This window comes from Lepidochelys olivacea (genome assembly GCF_965140295.1).
Source record: "Lepidochelys olivacea isolate rLepOli2 genome assembly, chromosome: 2".
NCBI lineage: Eukaryota > Metazoa > Chordata > Testudines > Cheloniidae > Lepidochelys > Lepidochelys olivacea.
In genome coordinates this window covers 272,158,366-272,177,636 of record NC_140412.1, presented here as the reverse complement: position 1 = coordinate 272,177,636, position 19,271 = coordinate 272,158,366, and the positions used below count along the sequence as shown (strand labels likewise).

Below are 19,271 nucleotides of genomic sequence, written 5' to 3'. Positions count from 1 at the left end.
AAGAACCTATGCAGAATGGAACAGACTATACTAGAACATGAGTCTCACATATACACTGGAAAACAGATCTTGCAACCATATGAACAGTAGCTGTTTCTATCTCTGAGTTCTTCAGGCATCCAATTCACAATAACCGGTGGAGCTCATAAGTTTGATTAAATAAGCAGCATTCCTAGAAATCAACCAAGTCTGTTTAGAAAACTAACTATAGTTCACAATGCTTACATTCTTAACTTTTGTACTTGCATGAATGCATTCGATGAAGTGAGCTGTAGCTCACAAAAGCTCATGCTCAAATAAATTGGTTAGTCTCTAAGGTGCCACAAGTCCTCCTTTTCTTTTTGCGAATACAGACGAACACGGCTGCTACTCTGACACCATCTAACTAATGCCTTAGTAATAAAGGAACCCCACCTTTTGGGCTGTGATTGCCCTGCTCTAAACAATTTGTCCTGAACTGATTCTTTCAGTTGTGTCCCACCAGCAGCAGAATCATTACACCTGTCTTCTGGCAGTGGCCAGTGCCTGATGCTTCAGAGGGAATCAGGTGAGCCTGGCTGTTTAAAGAAGCTGGTGCTCTGCGAACCAGCTGAGCAGCAGGGGACAGCAGAGCAGCAAACAGCAGGAGTTTGCCTGGAGTTCGCTTGGGGTGAGCCCACTGAGGCTTACACCCTAATGACTTTTCTGAGTAATTACTGCATCTCCTGAGGAATCTCGTAGTAGGATAGTAATATGGATGGGGATTGTTCAGCTGTTGTGACCTGCACTGGATGTGCCATGTTTGTCTTTCTTCCACAGGACAGAAGCGACTTTGTGTGTACGAAGTGCAAGCTGGTTTCCATATTGGAAGAGAAGGTTCAAGGTCTGGAGCAACAGGTATCAACTCTGCGTTGCATGAGAGAAACTGAAGATTTCCTGGACAGACGTCGGGATATGCTTCTACAGGCACAAGGTTCTGAAGATTCAGAGCAGACTGCGCAGTGGGGACAGGAGGACGGTGAAGAAATTTGGAAGAATGTGACCTCCTGAAGAAGAAGGGGAAACGTCCATGTACCAGCAACGCAGATACAGGTAAGTAACCGTTTTCATGTTCTCTCCACAGGTACCATTGCGGGGAGTGGCCCAGATGATACATCTGAGGGAAGGGAGCAGAAGGAGACTCCACCAGTTGAAAGGCATGAGATGCACTGTCCTAAGGTTGGGGGTTCCACAACCACCACTCCCAAGAGGAGGAGGTGGGTGGTGGTGGTCGGGGACTCTCTCCTCAGGGGGACTGAGTCATCTATCTGCCGCCCTGACCGGGAAAACAGAGAAGTCTGCTGCTTGCCAGGGGCTAAGATTCGTGATGTGACAGAGAGTCTGCCGAGACTCATCAAGCCCTCGGACCACTACCCCTTCCTGCTTTTCCAAGTGGGCATCAATGATACTTGAGCGGATCACTGCAGACTACGTGGCTCTGGGAAGGAGGATAAAGAAGTATGAGGTGCAAGTGGTGTTCTCGTCCATCCTCCCCGTGGAAGGAAAAGGCCAGGGTAGGGATCGTCGAATCGTGGAAGTCAATGAATGGCTACGCAGATGGTGTCTGAGAGAAGGCTTTGGATTCTTTGACCATGGGATGGTGTTCCAAGAAGGAGGAGTGCTAGGCAGAGACGGGCTCCACTTAACGAAGAGAGGGAAGAGCATCTTCGCAAGCAGGCTGGCTAACCTAGTGAGGAGGGCTTTAAACTAGGTTCACCGGGGGAAGGAGACCAAAGCCCTGAGGTAAGTGGGGAAGCGGGATACCAGGAGGCAGCACGAGCAGGAGCGTGTGAGAGGGGAGGGCTCCTGCCTCATACTGAAAACGAGGGGCAATCAGCGGGTTATCTCAAGTGCCTATATACAAATGCACAAAGCCTGGAAAACAAGCAGGGAGAACTGGAGGTCCTGGCAAAGTCAGGGAATTATGATGTGATTGGAATAACAGAGACTTGGTGGGATAACTCACATGACTGGAGTACTGTTATGGATGGGTATAAACTGTTCAGGAAGGACAGGGAGGCCAGAAAAGGTGGGGGAGTTGCACTGTATGTAAGGGAGCAGTATGACTGCTCAGAGCTCAAGTATGAAACTGCAGAAAAACCTGAGAGTCTCTGGATTAAGTTTAGAAGCGTGAGCAACAAGGGTGATGTTGTGGTGGGAGTCTGCTATAGACCACCAGACCAGGGGGATGAGGTGGACGAGGCTTTCTTCCGGCAACTCGCAGAAGCTACTAGATCGCATGCCCTGGTTCTCATGGGCGACTTCAATCATCCTGATATCTGCTGGGAGAGCAATACAGCGGTGCACAGACAATCCAGGAAGTTTTTGGAAACTGTAGGGGACAATTTCCTGGTGCAAGTGCTAGAGGAACCAACTAGGGGCGGAGCTCTTCTTGACCTGCTGCTCACAAACCAGGAAGAATTAGTAGGGGAAGCAAAAGTGGATGGTAACCTGGGAGGCAGTGACCATGAGATGGTCGAGTTCAGGATCCTGACACAAGGAGGAAAGGAAAGCAGCAGAATACGGACCCTGGACTTCAGAAAAGCAGACTTTGACTCCCTCAGGGAACTGATGGGCAAGATCCCATTCGAGAATAACATGAAGGGAAAGGAGTCCAGGAGAGCTGGCTGTATTTTAAAGAATCCTTATTGCGGTTACAGGGACAAACCATTCCGATGTGGAGAAAGAATAGTAAATAATGGCAGGCGACCAGCTTGGCTTAACAGTGAAATCCTTGCTGATCTTAAATACAAAAAAGAGGCTTACAAGAAGTGGAAGATTGGACAAATGACCAGGGATGAGTATATAAATATTGCTCGGGTATGTAGGAATGAAATCAGGAAGGCTAAATCACACCTGGAGTTGCAGCTAGCGAGGGATGTTATGAATAACAAGAAGGGTTTCTTCAGGTATGTTGGCAATAAGAAGAAAGCCAAGGAAAGTGTGGGCCCCTTATTGAATGAGGGAGGCAACCTAGTGACAGAGGATGTGGAAAAAGCTAATGTACTCAATGCTTTTTTTCCCCTCTGTCTTCATGACCAAGGTCAGCTCCCATACTACTGCACTGGGCAGCACAGCATGGGGAGGAGGTGGCCAGCCCTCTGTGAAGGAAGAAGTGGTTCGGGACTATTTAGAAAAACTGGATGTGCACAAGTCGATGGGGCCGGATGCGTTGCATCCGAGAGTGCTAAAGAAATTGGCGGCTGTGATTGTAGAGCCATTGGCCATGATCTTTGAAAACTCATGGCAATCGGGGGAAGTCCTGGAAGACTGAAAAAAGGCTAATGTAGTGCCCATTTTTAAAAAAGGGAAGGAGAATCCTGGGAACTAGAGGCCGCTCAGCCTCACCTCAGTCCCCAGAAAAATCATGGAGCATGTCCTCAAGGAATCAATTCTGAAGCACTTAGATGAGAGGAAAGTGATCAGGAAAAGTCAGCATGAATTCACCAAGGGAAAGTCATGCCTGACTAATCTAATTGTCTTCTATGATGAGATAACTGGTTCTGTGGATGAAGGGGAAGCAGTGGACGTGTTATTCCTCGACTTTAGCAAAGCTTTTGACACAGTCTCCCACAGTATTCTTGTCAGCAAGTTAAAGAAGTATAGGCTGGATGAATGCACTACAGGTGGGTAGAAAGTTGGCTAGATTGTCGGGCTCAATGGGTAGTGATCAATGGCTCCATGTCTAGTTGGCAGCCGGTATCTAGCGGAGTGCCCCAAGGGTCAGTCCTGGGGCCGGTTTTATTCAATATCTTCATTAATGATCTAGAGAATGGTGTGGATTGCACCCTCAACAAGTTTGCAGATGACACTAAACTGGGAGGAGTGGTAGATATGCTGGAGGGTAGGGATAGGATACAGAGGGACCTAGACAAATCGGAGGATTGGGCCAAAAGAAATCTGATGTGGTTCAACAAGGACAAGTGCAGAGTCCTGCACTTAGGACGGAAGAATCCCATGCAGCGCTACAGACTAGGGACCAAATGGCTCGGTAGCAGTTCTGCAGAGAAGGACCTAGGGGTTACAGTGGACAAGAAGCTGGATATGAGTCAACAGTGTGCCCTTGTTGCCAAGAAGGCCAATGGCATTTTGGGATGTATAAGTAGGAGCATTGCCAGCAGATCGAGGGACATGATCGTTCCCCTCTATTCAACACTGGTGAGGCCTCATCTGAAGTACTGTGTCCAGTTTTGGGCCCCACACTACAAGAAGGATGTGGAGAAATTGGAGAGAGTCCAGCGAAGGGCAACAAAAATGATTAGGGGTCTGGAACACATGACTTATGAGGAGAGGCTGAGGGAACTGGGATTGTTTAGTCTACGGCAGAGAAGAATGAGGGGGGATTTGATAGCTGCTTTTAACTACCTGAAAGGTGGATCCAAAGAGGATGGATCTAGACTATTCTCAGTGATAGCAGATGACAGGACAAGGAGTAATGGTCTCAAGTTCCAGTGGGGAAGATTTAGGTTGGATATTAGGAAAAACTTTTTCACTAGGAGGGTGGTGAAACACTGGAATGCGTTACCTAGGGAGGTGGTGGAATCCCCTTCCTTAGAAGTTTTTAAGGTCAGGCTTGACAAAGCCCTGGCTGGAATGATTTAGTTGGGATTGGTTCTGCTCTGGGCAGGAGGTTGGACTAGATGGCCTCCAGAGGTCCCTTCCAACTCTGTTATTCTATGATTCTAATAGAACAGGATGATTTCAAGTGATACATCACCCGTTGTCCTGTCCAAGTTTTTTGCAGTTGGAGGTTCAGGGACACACAGAGCATGGGGTTGTGTTCCTGACCATCTTGGCTAACAGCCCTTGATGGAACTATCCTCCATGTACTCACCTAATTATTTTTTTTAATCCAGTTATATTTTTGGCCTTCACAATATCCCATAGCAACGAGTTCCACAGCTTGACTGTGCACTGTTCTCCTTTTGTTCATTTTAAGCCTGCTGTTTATTAATTTATCAGGTGACACCTAGCTCCTGTGTTAGGTGAAGGGGTAAATAACATTCCCTATACACTTTCTCCACACCATTCATGATTTTATAGACCTCTCTCATATCTCCCCTTAGTCATCTCATTTCTAAGATGAACAGTCTCAGTCTTTTTAATCTCTCCTCATATGGAAGCTGTCCCAGACCTCTAATCATTTTTGTTGCCCTTCTCAGCACCTTTTTCCATTCTAATACATCTTTTTTGAGATGAGGCAACCAGAACTGCACACAGTATTCAAGGTGTGACATACCATGGATTAATGTAGTGACATTATGATATTTTCTGTCTGATTACCTCTCCCTTTCCTAATGGTTCCTAACATTCTGTTCACTTTATTGATGCTGCTGCACATTGAGTGGATGTTTTCAGGGAATTATCCATGATGACTCCAAGATCTTTTCTTGCGTGGTAACAGCTAATTTAGACCCCGTCATTTTGTATGTATTGTTGGGATGATTTTTTCCAATGTGTGTTACTTAACATTTATCAACATCAAATTTCACCTGCCAGTTTAGTCACCCAGTTTAGTGAAATCCAGTTCTAACTCTTCGCAGTCAGCTTTGGACTTAACTATCTTGAGTAATTTTGTATCATCTGCAAATTCTGCGACCTTACTGTTTATCCTTTTTTCCAGATAATTTATGAATCCTTGGAGGACCCCTGCTATTTTCCTCTCTCCATTGTGAAAACTGACTGTTTATCCCTACTCTTTGTTTCCTACCTTTTAACCAGTTACTGATCCATAAGAGGACCTTCCCTCTTATCCCATGTGTCATAAATATACAGGGAAGGGTAAACCCCTTTGAAATCCCTCCTGGCCAGGGAAAAGCTCCTCTCACCTGTAAAGGGTTAAGAAGCTAAAGGTAACCTCGCTGGCACCTGACCAAAATGACCAATGAGGAGACAAGATACTTTCAAAAGCTGGGAGGAGGGAGAGAAACAAAGGGTCTGTGTGTCTGTCTATATGCTGGTTTCTGCCGGGGATAGACCAGGAATGGAGTCTTAGAACTTTTAGTAAGTAATCTAGCTAGGTATGTGTTAGATTATGATTTCTTTAAATGGCTGAGAAAAGAATTGTGCTGAATAGAATAACTATTTCTGTCTGTGTATCTTTTTTGTAACTTAACGTTCTGCCTAGAGGGGTTCTCTATGTTTCTGAATCTAATTACCCTGTAAGATATCTACCATCCCGATTTTACAGGTGGGATTTCTTTATTTCTATTTACTTCTATTTTTATTAAAAGTCTTCTTGTAAGAAAACTGAATGCTTTTTCATTGTTCTCAGATCCAAGGGTTTGGGTCTGTGGTCACCTATGCAAACTGGTGAGGCTTTTTATCCAACATTTACCAGGAAAGGGGGGGTGCAAGTGTTGGGAGGATTGTTCATTGTTCTTAAGATCCAAGGGTCTGGGTCTGTAGAAACCTAGGCAAATTGGTGAGGCTTTTTACCAAACCTTGTCCAGGAAGTGGGGTGCAAGGTTTTGGGAAGTATTTTGGGGGGAAAGACGCGTCCAAACAGCTCTTCCTCAGTAACCAGTATTAGTTTGGTGGTGGTAGCGGCCAATCCAAGGACAATGGGTGGAATATTTTGTACTTTGGGGAAGTTTTGACCTAAGCTGGTAAAGATAAGCTTAGGAGGTTTTTCATGCAGGTCCCCACATCTGTACCCTAGAGTTCAGAGTGGGGGAGGAACCTTGACACCATGACAGCCTACTTTACTTAAGAGGCTTTAGTGTGGGACCTGTCAAAGGCTTTCTGAAAGTCCAAGTACACTATATCCACTCCATCACCTTTGTCCAAATGCTGGTTGGCATCCTCAAAGAATTCTAACAAATTGCTGAGCCATGATTTCCTTTTCAAAAGCCATGTTGACTTTTCCTCAACATATTGTGTTCATTTATGTGGAGATGGGGTACATGGGCAGAGGGAAGGGAGGAGAGTGACAGTGACAGAGAGTGTGAGTGTGAGAGACACACACACAGAGACGTGCGTGAGCTGGCTGCTGGGGAAATCTCAGAAAGAGTGCACTGTCTCTTTAAGAAAGGGACTCAGCCCTTCACCATTCAGACTGCAGCTCTCAGTCCTCCTGAGCCAGGCTGTCCCCTCTGCCCTGCTCTGTGGAGATGGGCTACAAGGGCGGGGGGAGGGGGAAACCCTGACATCAGCACCCTACCCCCTCCACACACACCCCATGCTGCACAGCCAGCAGGAGGGTCCCAAGAGCAGCTGCAGGATGGAGCAACGTGGGGGTCAGGGCACTTGAGCACATGCTGCCGGCTATGCGCGCTCTGCTAATCAGCTGCGTGGCAATTGAATCTCTCCTGCACGGCTGCCCAAACGCACAGATTACAGGGAACACAGGTTGAAATCCCCATTTATTATTGGATTTTTTGCCTTTGTAGCCTCTGTACTGTCCCTGTGCATTTCACAATCACTATCACCATCCAGGTCACGTGGTTGGTAGTATATTCCTACTGCTATACTTTTATTGTTCAAGCGTGGAATTTTTATCCATACAGATTCTATGGTATGGCTTGATTCATTTAATATTTTTACTTTGACTCTATATTTTTTTCCACACATAATGCCACTCCCCAACCAGCATGACCTATTCAGTCATTCCTATATATTTTGTACCCTGGTATTACCATGTTCCATTGATTATCCTTATTCCATCAAGTTTCTGCAATTCCTATTATATCAATATTCTCATTTAATGCCAGGCACTCCTCTAGCTCACCCACCTTAGTATTTAGACTTCTAGCATAGTGTTTCTCAAATGCAGCCACCAGGGGCTTTTCTTGTGGCCAAAGACTCCTGCGCAATGACTGAAGGGGGGACAAAGCAGTGGGCTCTGCCCCCTCCAGAGCCACAAATGCCAGCGGAGCAGGCAGCCAGTCAGTTCCACACTTTTCCGGGGGCAGTGAGGGTCAGGCTTCAGCCCTAGGGTGGTGGCCTCTGGCCCTGGATGCCAGCCCTTGGCTCACTACCACCACACATTGCCCCTGACCCCCACCGCCTCCCCAGTCCCCCATCTATCCCCTCATCATCCCCCATTGTCTCCTAACCCACCTCCACATCCAGGGCTGAGTAAGTCTGCTGTGAAAAGTGATACTAACAAACATACAAATATTACTTTTCACAGCAGCAGACTTACTAGCTAGCAAGTCTTAAAAAAAAATAACAACCAAAAACCAAAAGAAACAACAAAAAAACAAGAATGTGTGAAGCACCTTGTCTGTGTTTCTATTCTGTTTAGGTCCAGTAAAGAATAGAGACAACTGTACATTACTCTTATTATTGAGTCTGAAAAAAATACATAAATAAATTATAATGATTTGGACACTTATATGTGTGTATTTATTTGTTTTTCTTAAAGTTAATTAAGAATTTTAGGAAAAATTGTCAGAGCGGCCAGCAACAAGAGTTGATGGCCCCATTCTGAGGCCACCAAAAATTTTCTTGTGAGAACCCCTGTTCTAGCACACATAAAATAAAAATACATAAAATAATAGTCTAGAAAATGGCCTACAATGAATGCAGACCATATTTACACAATAGGGGACTCTATCCTGGGATGCTGTGACTCTGAAAAAGACGATACAAATTGTTCCAGCACCCCGTCATAATGGTCCCTTCTGGCCCCAGAGACTATGAATCTAGAAGGTAGACAGGGAGACCAGAAACTCCCAGTCCATAATGCAAGAATAAGTGACATTCAATGAAGCTGAAAGGCAGCAGACTCAAAAGTGACAAAAGGAAATATTTTTTCAAGTATATTATACAATGTACGATTAGTCTGTAGAATTCATTGCCACATGATATAGATTAAAAGATATGCAGCTTTTACTACCTGAAGGGACCATTATAATCATCTAGCCTGACCTGATGTACAAGATAGGCCAGAATCTCTGGTTGAACAAGAGCATATCTCAGAAAGATAACTGATCTTGACTTGAAGATTTCAAGTAATGGAAAGTCAACTACATCCCTAGACAAATTGTTCCAATGGTAAATTTCTCTCACTCTTAAAAATCTGCACATTATTTCCAGTCTGAATTTGTCTAGCTTCAACTTGCAGCCATTGGATCTTGTTATGCTTTTGGTACTGAGGCCAAGAGCTTAGCCAGACAGAAAAAGGGCGAAGACATTCATATGAATACAAAGAATATCCAGAATTATACCCATAAATATATTTTTAAACAAACAAGAGTTTTGGAAGGAATATTAAACCCTTCTGTTTCAGACCATAAGCCAACTCTGACTATTGACAGTTAGGAAGAAACTTATCCCATAGCCATCTACTAGGGTTTCTTGCACCTTCCTAAGATGCATATATTTATGAGGACTACTTTTGTATTCTTCTGATTGTGTAGCCAAAAACACCCATGGCCCTGATACTGCATTTTTTACTTCAATAGGTATAGAATTGGGCCCAATACTTGAACCTCAGAAGGACTCAGATGAAGCCTTTAAAAATCTCTACACATTATTTGCTTTTCTGTACCTAAAAGAGCCATGACGCTAGAGTTTTTTACCCCTGGGAAGTTCCAGAGTAGGAAGTAAGTGCTATATGTTCCACTGAGAAGCTGGGAATATCTTCTTTTCAATGGAATAGAGCTCTAATTTCTAACTCCACAAGACTGCTTGATATACTTGTCTTTAAAATCAGCAAATTTGTATGTACAGAAAATCCAGCACCACTTAAGGACTGGATCTTCCTGTCCTGACCCTCAGCCGTACACAATTTTGTGAGGGGAACTCCACATCTCAAGGAGAAGGTCTGAAAGAAACATTTCACTGTCCAGTTGAGATTTTGTTTGTTTTTTAAATGGCGGTTGTTTGAAGATGTTCAGCAGTATGGAGTGTTAAAACATGTCCTGGGGAGATGGAGTGATGGGCAGAGGACAGTTGAAGTGGGCAAAGATGAATGATACATTTATTTCTCACATGACTGGGATTTATGACATGGACATCACCTCCATACCAACCATGAAAGTGGAATAAAGATCCCATCAACCACCTTCTCCTTTGCTCAGGGCTAACTTTACTTTAAAAGAAGAGCAACTAAACTCAAAATACTGGTACTAACATGCACACCCTCCCTCTGCCTCCACAGCACCAAGCCTTCTCCAGTTCCCACCGGCTGGGACAGAAGAGGCCATACCCTTCCTGCCTGCTATGTAAAGACCCACACTAGAACTTCCCTGACCCTGTGTCTCTCATGCCCACTGTCCCTGTGTAGGAGGCAGAAAACCTTCTATATGGCTTCCTGTTGGCCCATAGGCTCCCCTACTCACAGAACTGCAACTACAGCTCCCACTTTTAAAGGATGTAACAGGGTCGGGCCAGATGGCTATAGGAGAGAAATAGAAGGCAGATATATTAGCCCCAGGTTACGTAGGTCCCTTTTCCTTGGGTAAGGTAACAAGGAAGGTTCCAGAACAATCAGGAACCTTCTGGAGACAATTAAGACTGACAGGCTGATTAGAACACCTGCAGCCAATCAAGAAGCTGCTAGAATCAATTAAGGCAGGCTAATCAGGGCACCTGGGTTTTAAAAAGGAGCTCACTTCAGTTTGTGGTGTGCGTGTGAGGAGCTGGGAGCAAGAGGCACTAGGAGCTGAGAGTGAGAACGCGGACTGTTGGAGGACTGAGGTGTACAAGCATTATCAGACACCAGGAGGAAGGTCCTATGGTGAGGATAAAGAAGGTGTTGGGAGGAGGCCATGGGGAAGTAGCCCAGGGAGTTGTAGCTGTTGCACAGCTGTTCCAGGAGGCACTCTAGACAGCTGCATTCCACAGGGCCCTGGGGTGGAACCCAGAGTAGAGGGCGGGCCCGGGTTCCAGCCAAATCCTCCCAACTCCTGGTCAGACACAGGAGGAGTCAACCTGGACTGTGGGTTCAGAAAAACGGCCAAGCTGAGGGCTGCCGTGAAGCTCCAAGGTGAGCAAATCTGCCAATAAGCGCAAGACCCACCAAGGTAGAGCAGGAACTTTGTCACGAGGGCTATTAACAGGGCTGCATTTACAGGTTACACACCCCTAGGCACAGCACCTTCAATGCCCTCCCGCGTACAGTTGACCTCCCTGTTGCACGCAGTTTTAGAGAGGTAAGGCGCCCCTAGACACATGCCTACTGTGCCTAATGGGAAATCCAGCCCTGGTTATTATAGGCATGGTAGAAGGCACACATGCACCCGGAGGCCTAAGGCCCTGTGACAGCTATACTGGTTGTTTACAAAAGAACTAAAACAGAAGTGGCCTTCCAGACTGCTGCGCTGGGCATCACAAAATGGGGAAGAGATGGCCAGCCCTCTGTGGAGATAGAGGTGGTTAGGGACTATTTAGAAAATCTGGACGTGCACAAGTCCATGGGGCCGGACGAGTTGCATCCGAGAGTGCTGAAGGAATTGGCGGCTGTGATTGCAGAGCCATTGGCCATTATCTTTGAAAACTCGTGGCGAACCGGGGAAGTCCCGGATGACTGGAAAAAGGCTAATGTAGTGCCAATCTTTAAAAAAGGGAAGAAGGAGGATCCTGGGAACTACAGGCCAGTCAGCCTCACCTCAGTCCCTGGAAAAATCATGGAGCAGGTCCTCAAAGAATCAATCCTGAAGCACTTGCATGAGAGGAAAGTGATCAGGAACAGCCAGCATGGATTCACCAAGGGAAGGTCATGCCTGACTAATCTAATCGCCTTTTATGATGAGATTACTGGTTCTGTGGATGAAGGGAAAGCAGTGGATGTATTGTTTCTTGACTTTAGCAAAGCTTTTGACACGGTCTCCCACAGTATTCTTGTCAGCAAGTTAAGGAAGTATGGGCTGGATGAATGCACTATAAGGTGGGTAGAAAGCTGGCTAGATTGTCGGGCTCAACGGGTAGTGATCAATGGCTCCATGTCTAGTTGGCAGCCGGTATCAAGTGGAGTACCCCAAGGGTCGGTCCTGGGGCCGGTTTTGTTCAATATCTTCATAAATGATCTGGAGGATGGTGTGGATTGCACTCTCAGCAAATTTGCGGATGATACTAAACTGGGAGGAGTGGTAGATACGCTGGAGGGGAGGGATAGGATACAGAAGGACCTAGACCAATTGGAGGATTGGGCCAAAAGAAATCTGATGAGGTTCAATAAGGATAAGTGTAGGGTCCTGCACTTAGGACTGAAGAACCCAATGCACAGCTACAGACTAGGGACCGAATGGCTAGGCAGCAGTTCTGCGGAAAAGGACCTAGGGGTGACAGTGGACGAGAAGCTGGATATGAGTCAGCAGTGTGCCCTTGTTGCCAAGAAGGCCAATGGCATTTTGGGATGTATAAGTAGGGGCATAGCGAGCAGATCGAGGGACGTGATCGTTCCCCTCTATTCAACATTGGTGACGCCTCATCTGGAGTACTGTGTCCAGTTTTGGGCCCCACACTTCAAGAAGGATGTGGATAAATTGGAGAGAGTCCAGCGAAGGGCAACAAAAATGATTAGGGATCTGGAACACATGAGTTATGAGGAGAGGCTGAGGGAGCTGGGATTGTTTAGCCTGCAGAAGAGAAGAATGAGGGGGGATTTGATAGCTGCTTTCAACTACCTGAAAGGGGGTTCCAAAGAGGATGGCTCTAGACTGTTCTCAATGGTAGCAGATGACAGAACGAGGAGTAATGGTCTCAAGTTGCAGTGGGGGAGGTTTAGATTGGATATTAGGAAAAACTTTTTCACTAAGAGGGTGGTGAAACACTGGAATGCGTTACCTAGGGAGGTGGTAGAATCTCCTTCCTTAGAGGTTTTTAAGGTCAGGCTTGACAAAGCCCTGGCTGGGATGATTTAACTGGGAATTGGTCCTGCTTCAAGCAGGGGGTTGGACTAGATGACCTTCTGGGGTCCCTTCCAACCCTGATATTCTATGATTCTATGAATGTTGACCTGCAAGATGAGGCACTGTTGACACCATGGTGATGGACATGGTATAGTAATGCACTAATGCAGAGAGAGCAAGAGACAGAAAAAGAGATGACAGGAAACAGGATCAGGGCTGGAGAAGGCAACAGCTGATTGGGGTTTCTGCCAACAGTAGAGTAAGCTGGCAGGTGGCTCAATGCTTGCATTCCCCCATCCCCAACCCAAGGCCTTGCCCCTGCCATTTGAGCTACCCCCACAGCTGCCATTTTTTCAGCACTACAGCTGCTCACAAAGACCAAAGCATTTTTTTAATGGAGTAAGTGTTTGTTTTCCAGTCTCCACTCATTCAAAAATGTTTGAACCATTTCCCCTAAAACTTCTAAATAATTCATCTTCAGGCAGACAAGGTCTGGAAAATGGCAGCTTCTATGCTGAATATTTCAGGGTTACAAGTGACTCAGAGCAGCATTTAGGATGGAAATGCGGGGACACCCTTCGCTATAGCAGTCACCAGTGCTCCAGGAATAGTATGTATAAATAAATAAATAAGAATACTCTAAACCAGGCAAAAATGGCTGGCCTCAGTTTTGTTTTGACAGATTTTGAATTTCATGACTGTTGCATTTGAGCAATCATTCATGAGTTTGGAGGTAGATTAGAAACCTACCTACCTACCTGATTATTCTTTCGAAATGAAATCTAACTGCAACTACATGAGCAAACAGGAATTAACAGAATGTTTGCTGAAACCGCGGAGTTCTAGTTTTTATGTACTTTCCCATTTCAGATCCTATAAAGTTCTGCTAGAAAGCTTTCAGTATTTCTCAGTTTCATGGTTGAGGAATTTGCCACAAAATCCACCCTTTATAGCATATTTTTCAAAGAGTATCTATACTTTCATTTTTTTTTAAATGGGGTCATGTCCTGGTGTAAAATGGCATAGCTTCGTTGATGTCAATGAAGCTATGCTAATTTACACTAACTGACATCTAGCCCACTATGTGCAAAGAATCTTAAAACCTTACTGCCCATAAACTTGTAAACCAATAAAATGTTGCCTTGCTAAATCTGCAAAGATCCTGAAACAACAGCACTGAGAGCTGTTAAACTGTCATCACTGGGCTTCACATTAACTGTCAATATTGCTAAATGTTTCATGGATGATGTGAGGAAGGGTGGGCCAGGAGAACTAGGCTCAATTCTTGGCTTTGCCACAGATTTCTTGTGTGACTCTGTGCAAGGGTATGTCTAGGCTACAGTGGCACAGATGCGTCTTACATTGTTGGAAGGGGGTTTTCCATTCACATAGGTAATTCACCTCTCCAAGAGGAAGTAGCTAGTTCACAGAATTCTTCTGTTGACCTAAATGCATCTACAGTGGGGATCAGACTGACCTAACTACGTTGCACAGGGGGTGGATTTTTTCACAGCCCTGAGCAACGTAGCTAGGTTGACCTAAGATTTATGGGTAGATCAGGCCTTAGTCATTTAATCTGTCTCATTTCCCATTTTTAAAATAGGAATAATAGTACTTCTTTTTACCCACCTTTTGTCTCCCTCAGGTATTTAAATTGTATAAAAAAATTTATAATGTGTCTACACAGTGCCTAGCATTGATCACAGTTCGGCCTCTGGACATATTATAATGAGATAATAATAATGATTTTACATCATGACAGACCTACAGATGCAAGAATCTTCATACTAAGAGATTTGGAATCTGAACAAGATATGGACAAACAGCATCTGCACTGGCCAAAAGAAGTACCCTATGGAGCTGGAAATCAGCAAGCAAATTAAGCACTGCAGAATTATATAATGAACACAGTGACCTGGCAAATGCAGGAAAAAATAACACATAATACAAGAGTGGTGCCTGAGGATTTGGAGAACCACCTTGTCTTTGCATCCGATCCTGCAAACAATTTTCCACATGCTTAACTTTGCTCACATGAGTAGTCCAATGTGGCACTAAGTATGTGTTTAAGTTTTTGCAGGATCAGGGCCTACAAGATTATTTATTTTCTGACTAACATTTCTCATTATTTTATTTCCTTTTTAATCCAGTCTTAAACTGAACTCTTAACAGTATATTTAATGTGCTAAATAGACCTCTACTGTCTTATCTCCTTTTCCTCTTCTTTTTTCTTAAAAACCTCAAAGAATAATATTTGTAAATGAAAGAGAGGATTATTTCCTATAGTAAAGACTCATAAATTAGAGATGGGTGAGAACTACTGAACTGAGTCATTCAAATTTGTCCTCCTCCAAGGAAGGGTGTTTCCCCGCCATGTATTCTTAAGCGCCTCGGTCAGCCTATCAATGGAGCTTCCACTAGTTCTTGAGTGAGATGGCTCCACAGCCCAATACATCACACTTAGGATGTTTTTCCTGATTCAACCAATAGTACCATTTCCCATGTCATACCTTCATTGGTCTCTTCAGGGCTTCCTGGATGTCCACCCGCTTCCTCATAATGGTCTGGTCCAGTTTGCGTTCAAAGGCTAACAGGTCCATGTAGGCCTGGGACTCAGGAACCAACTCCCGGATCTGAGGAGGAAGCAGGGAATATCCAAACACTGGAGGCAAGGAATTCATCATATTCCAGGAACAGTAATACTTATATCTGTCCAGACCTTAGAGAGAGGGTTTGCTTAGCAGAAGTGATTGTCTCTAGGCAATACAAAGCATTTTAGATTTGTCTTTGTTTAAATTAGGGTCTCTCTACACTAGAGGAAAGGCACTTTTAAAAACAACTGTGTTACCTTACACTTTTTAAAACCCTAGTATACACCGGGCAAGTTGTAGGTTAAGGTGTTAGCCAGCTGAGATGAACCCCAGACTCCTCCAGAGTCTTTAATATGACCAGCTAACAAGTGTTAACATGCAACTTGTCCTGCTTATATTATGGCTAGCTATACTGGCTAACACACTTTTTAAAAACATATCTTTTCCTAATCTAGAAAAGCTCTAAGAGGAGCTGGCAAGGAGTAGGGCATGAAGAGAGGGAGACAAGAAAGAGGGACACAGAAAAAGAGAAAAGAGAGATTTGAACAAGTGAGCTGGATGCTTGGCAGGGTCCTCCCCTTAGGCTGCAGAACCGACGACTGGAGCTGGTTCCACATATCCTTCAGCAGAACCTTTGTAGCAGTTCCTCCCTCCCTGCATGCATATGGTCCCCATTCCATGCTACTGCACAGGGGACTCCAGGGAGCTGATGGGGTATGCAACACCCCACACCCAATGTCCCCACTTGATAAGAAGAACCTGGTTCCATAGGCATATGATTTTCCTCCTGGGATGTGTTCTACACTGGGAAAATGCAGCACCAGAAAACGTGTAAGCTAACATGCTGTTAAACATGACTTAGCACCTAGTGCAGACAAGGATGAGTCGGGTTTTAAAATTTGTTCAGTGGACCCTATGATTAACCATGACCAGCAAATTTGTTTTTAAACTTGACTAGCCCTTCCTATACTAGATGTTAAGTTGTGTTTAACATCACATTAGTCAGCACATTTTCTAATGTGATGTATTTTCCCAGTATAGAAATACTCTTAGAGCGTGGACACAGACTATCTACTCCTGGCAATACCTGATCTGTGGATAATTGTGAGGCAGGTAGCATTTTAAGACTTGGAGATGTTCCTGATTAACTGTGCCTGACCAGTTGGGTTAAACAAAACACTTGAATAAGTGAGTCCAGACATGGAGTAAATTAGGAACAATTATTCAGGAACAACTCCATGTGCAGACAAGCCCAAAGAAGAAATGGATTACAAACAATTCCTAGGTTTCAGAGTAGCAGCCGTGTTAGTCTGTATTCGCAAAAAGAAAAGGAGTACTTGTGGCACCTTAGAGACTAACCAATTTATTTGAGCATAAGCTTTCGTGAACTACAGTTGCATCCAATGAAGTGAGCTGTAGCTCACGAAAGCTTATGCTCAAATAAATTGGTTAGTCTCTAAGGTGCCACAAGTAAACAATTCCTAGTTTAGTCTCTCTTGAGTCTTCTTGTCCATTTCTAATACTCACTCCAGTTCTCAACTAAGCAGCAAAAATATTTAACAGCTAAAATATTTCTGTACTACAGCAGTAAAGGTAACTTGGCCAATATTTGCCACCTGTTACTGTTTATAATCTGGGTTATAGTTTGGATTTAGTATATCACACAGATACATGGGAAATGGATAGCATGGGCCTAGAAGGCATTACTACCAGGCCAAAGATTATACATTACTACACTTTCTGACAGGTGTTTCAGCATACAGCATATCTGGTACAAACAGGTTCATTTCACAGGAAGTAACTCCTGTCAGGCCTCCAATCAGTTGCTGTTACAGAAATACCATAACAAAGACTGGACTGTGCCACTAACCCTGCCCAAATCTTTATTTCTGCCATTCCTCTAGTTCCAGGCCAGCTCATCATTCCAGGTCTTGCAATGTAGGAGAACACTCATTAATTCAACCATTCAAGTCATATGTTGCACAAACCCTGGCATCCCCTCATCCATCCTGTGCCATTGTTTGGTTGGGGCTGAGCCCTGAGTCCCCCTAATTCATTCCCTTGCACTGTATATGATGTGTGGCAGAGCCTCATGACTTGCTAATAAGGCCTGGAGCCAGAGAAGTACCTTTTCTTTGTCCCATTAAGCTCCATTCATGTTTAGCTGTGATACAGACTACTTAAAATTGTCATTTCTCTTATCTGACATTCTTCAGGAAAATGTTAGCAACATGTAAATAATAACTGAACATGAACATTCTGATGAGCCACACCCACTCCACCACAGCAGCAGCACACACTGCACTGGGAACACCCAGGAGCCTCATCAATGGTTTAGATAATGACATGAAAAGTACACTAATAAAGTCTGTGGATGATACCAAGCTGGGAGGGGTTGCAAGTGCTTTAGAGAATACAAAATGATCTATGAGGGAAGATTGAAAAAAACAGGGTTTGTTTAGTCTGGAGAAGAGAAGAATGACAGGGGACATGATAACAGTTTTCAAGCACATAAAAGGTTGTTACAAGGAAGAAGAAAAATACTATTCTCCTTAATCTCTGAGGCATAGGCCACGCCAGGGGGATTGAGGGTCCGGAGAAGGCAGCAGGGACCAGGAGCAAAGGGAAGGAGTGGGGCTCTGGGCAGCTGTGGTCAAGAGGGTGTTGCTGGAAGGTGCCTTGGCAGCCACTGGGAAGTTGACTGTGACTGTGGTGGCGAGGGGGGAAGCTGCCATTGTGCCTCCCCCATCGGCAGTTACCAGTTGCCTACGCGCTGAGGATAGGACAAGATGCAATAGACTTAAATTGCAGCAAAGGTGGTTTAGGTTGGACATTAGGAAAAACTTCCTGTCAAGGTGGTTAAATACTGGAATAAATTGCCTAGGGAGATTGTGGAATCGCCATCATTGGAGATTTTTAAGAGCAGGTTAGACAAACACCTGTCATGGATGGTCTAGATAATACTTAGTCTTCCCATGAGTGCAGGGGACTGGACTAGATAATCTATCGAGGTCCCTTCCACTCCTACGATTCTATGATACAGGTGCCTGACTTCATAAGCCCATATCATGTGGGCTTAAATCAAGACTGGATGTTTTTCCAAAATATATGTTCTAGTTCAAAGAGGAATTATTTTATGGAAATTCTATGGCCTGTGTTATGCAGGAGGACAGATTAGAGGATCACAGTGGTTCCTTCTGGGTTTAGAATCTATCATTTTAGAATTGGAACTGACCCTCTCTTTCAGCCCCTCAACATTATATCCAATATCAGAGAAGGGCTAGGGTCTGGGACATCCTGAGTTAATCCTCCACCTCTGCGTCTGATAGTGGGAGCAATGCCTGGTACCTCTTGCATTGTGTCTACCATGAGGATTGAACCCTAGGGCCCCAATCCATCTACCTATCTGATGAAGCTGTAGTGCAACATGGCCAAAAAGAAAAAAAATGCCAACGTCATTGTGGGCTACAGAAACCTCATGTCCCTGGCCAGGACTGTCCCTCTCTATATGTCCCTGATGCAACTTAACCTGGAATACTGGTTTTATTCTGAGTACATTATTGCCAAAGAGATATTGAAAGAGTGGATGGAGTTTAGTGAAGAACAGGAAAAAATATTTTAGGTGCCTGGAGTGGCAGAGTTATCGGGAGAGAGTCAAGGAGCTAACGCTGTATATTTTGGCTATGATTACTTAAGTTGGAGAGGGAGGCCTGATGACAGTTATGATTGTAAGATTTATTAAAAAAACAAGGGTTTTGGAAGGGACCTAAAACCTCCTGCTTCAGGGCATAAGCCAACCTCTAACTAGAGAGGGTTAGGAGAAAACTGTCTTTGGAAGCAGGTTATCCAACAGCTGCCTACC

At 44.6% G+C, this 19,271-nt stretch overlaps 1 protein-coding gene across 5 annotated transcripts in view; it reads right to left on the bottom strand.

Moving 5' to 3' along the window:
* Positions 1–19,271, bottom strand: part of SMARCD3 (SWI/SNF related BAF chromatin remodeling complex subunit D3) — a 229,261-nt gene that overhangs the window by 65,341 nt on the left and 144,649 nt on the right. For all 5 annotated transcript variants that reach the window (XM_084621529.1, XM_084621528.1, XM_084621530.1 and 2 more), the window contains one exon: positions 15,329–15,451. In XM_084621529.1, the coding sequence (XP_084477655.1) occupies positions 15,329–15,451 (123 nt within the window). The remainder of the gene's footprint in view (positions 1–15,328; positions 15,452–19,271) is intronic.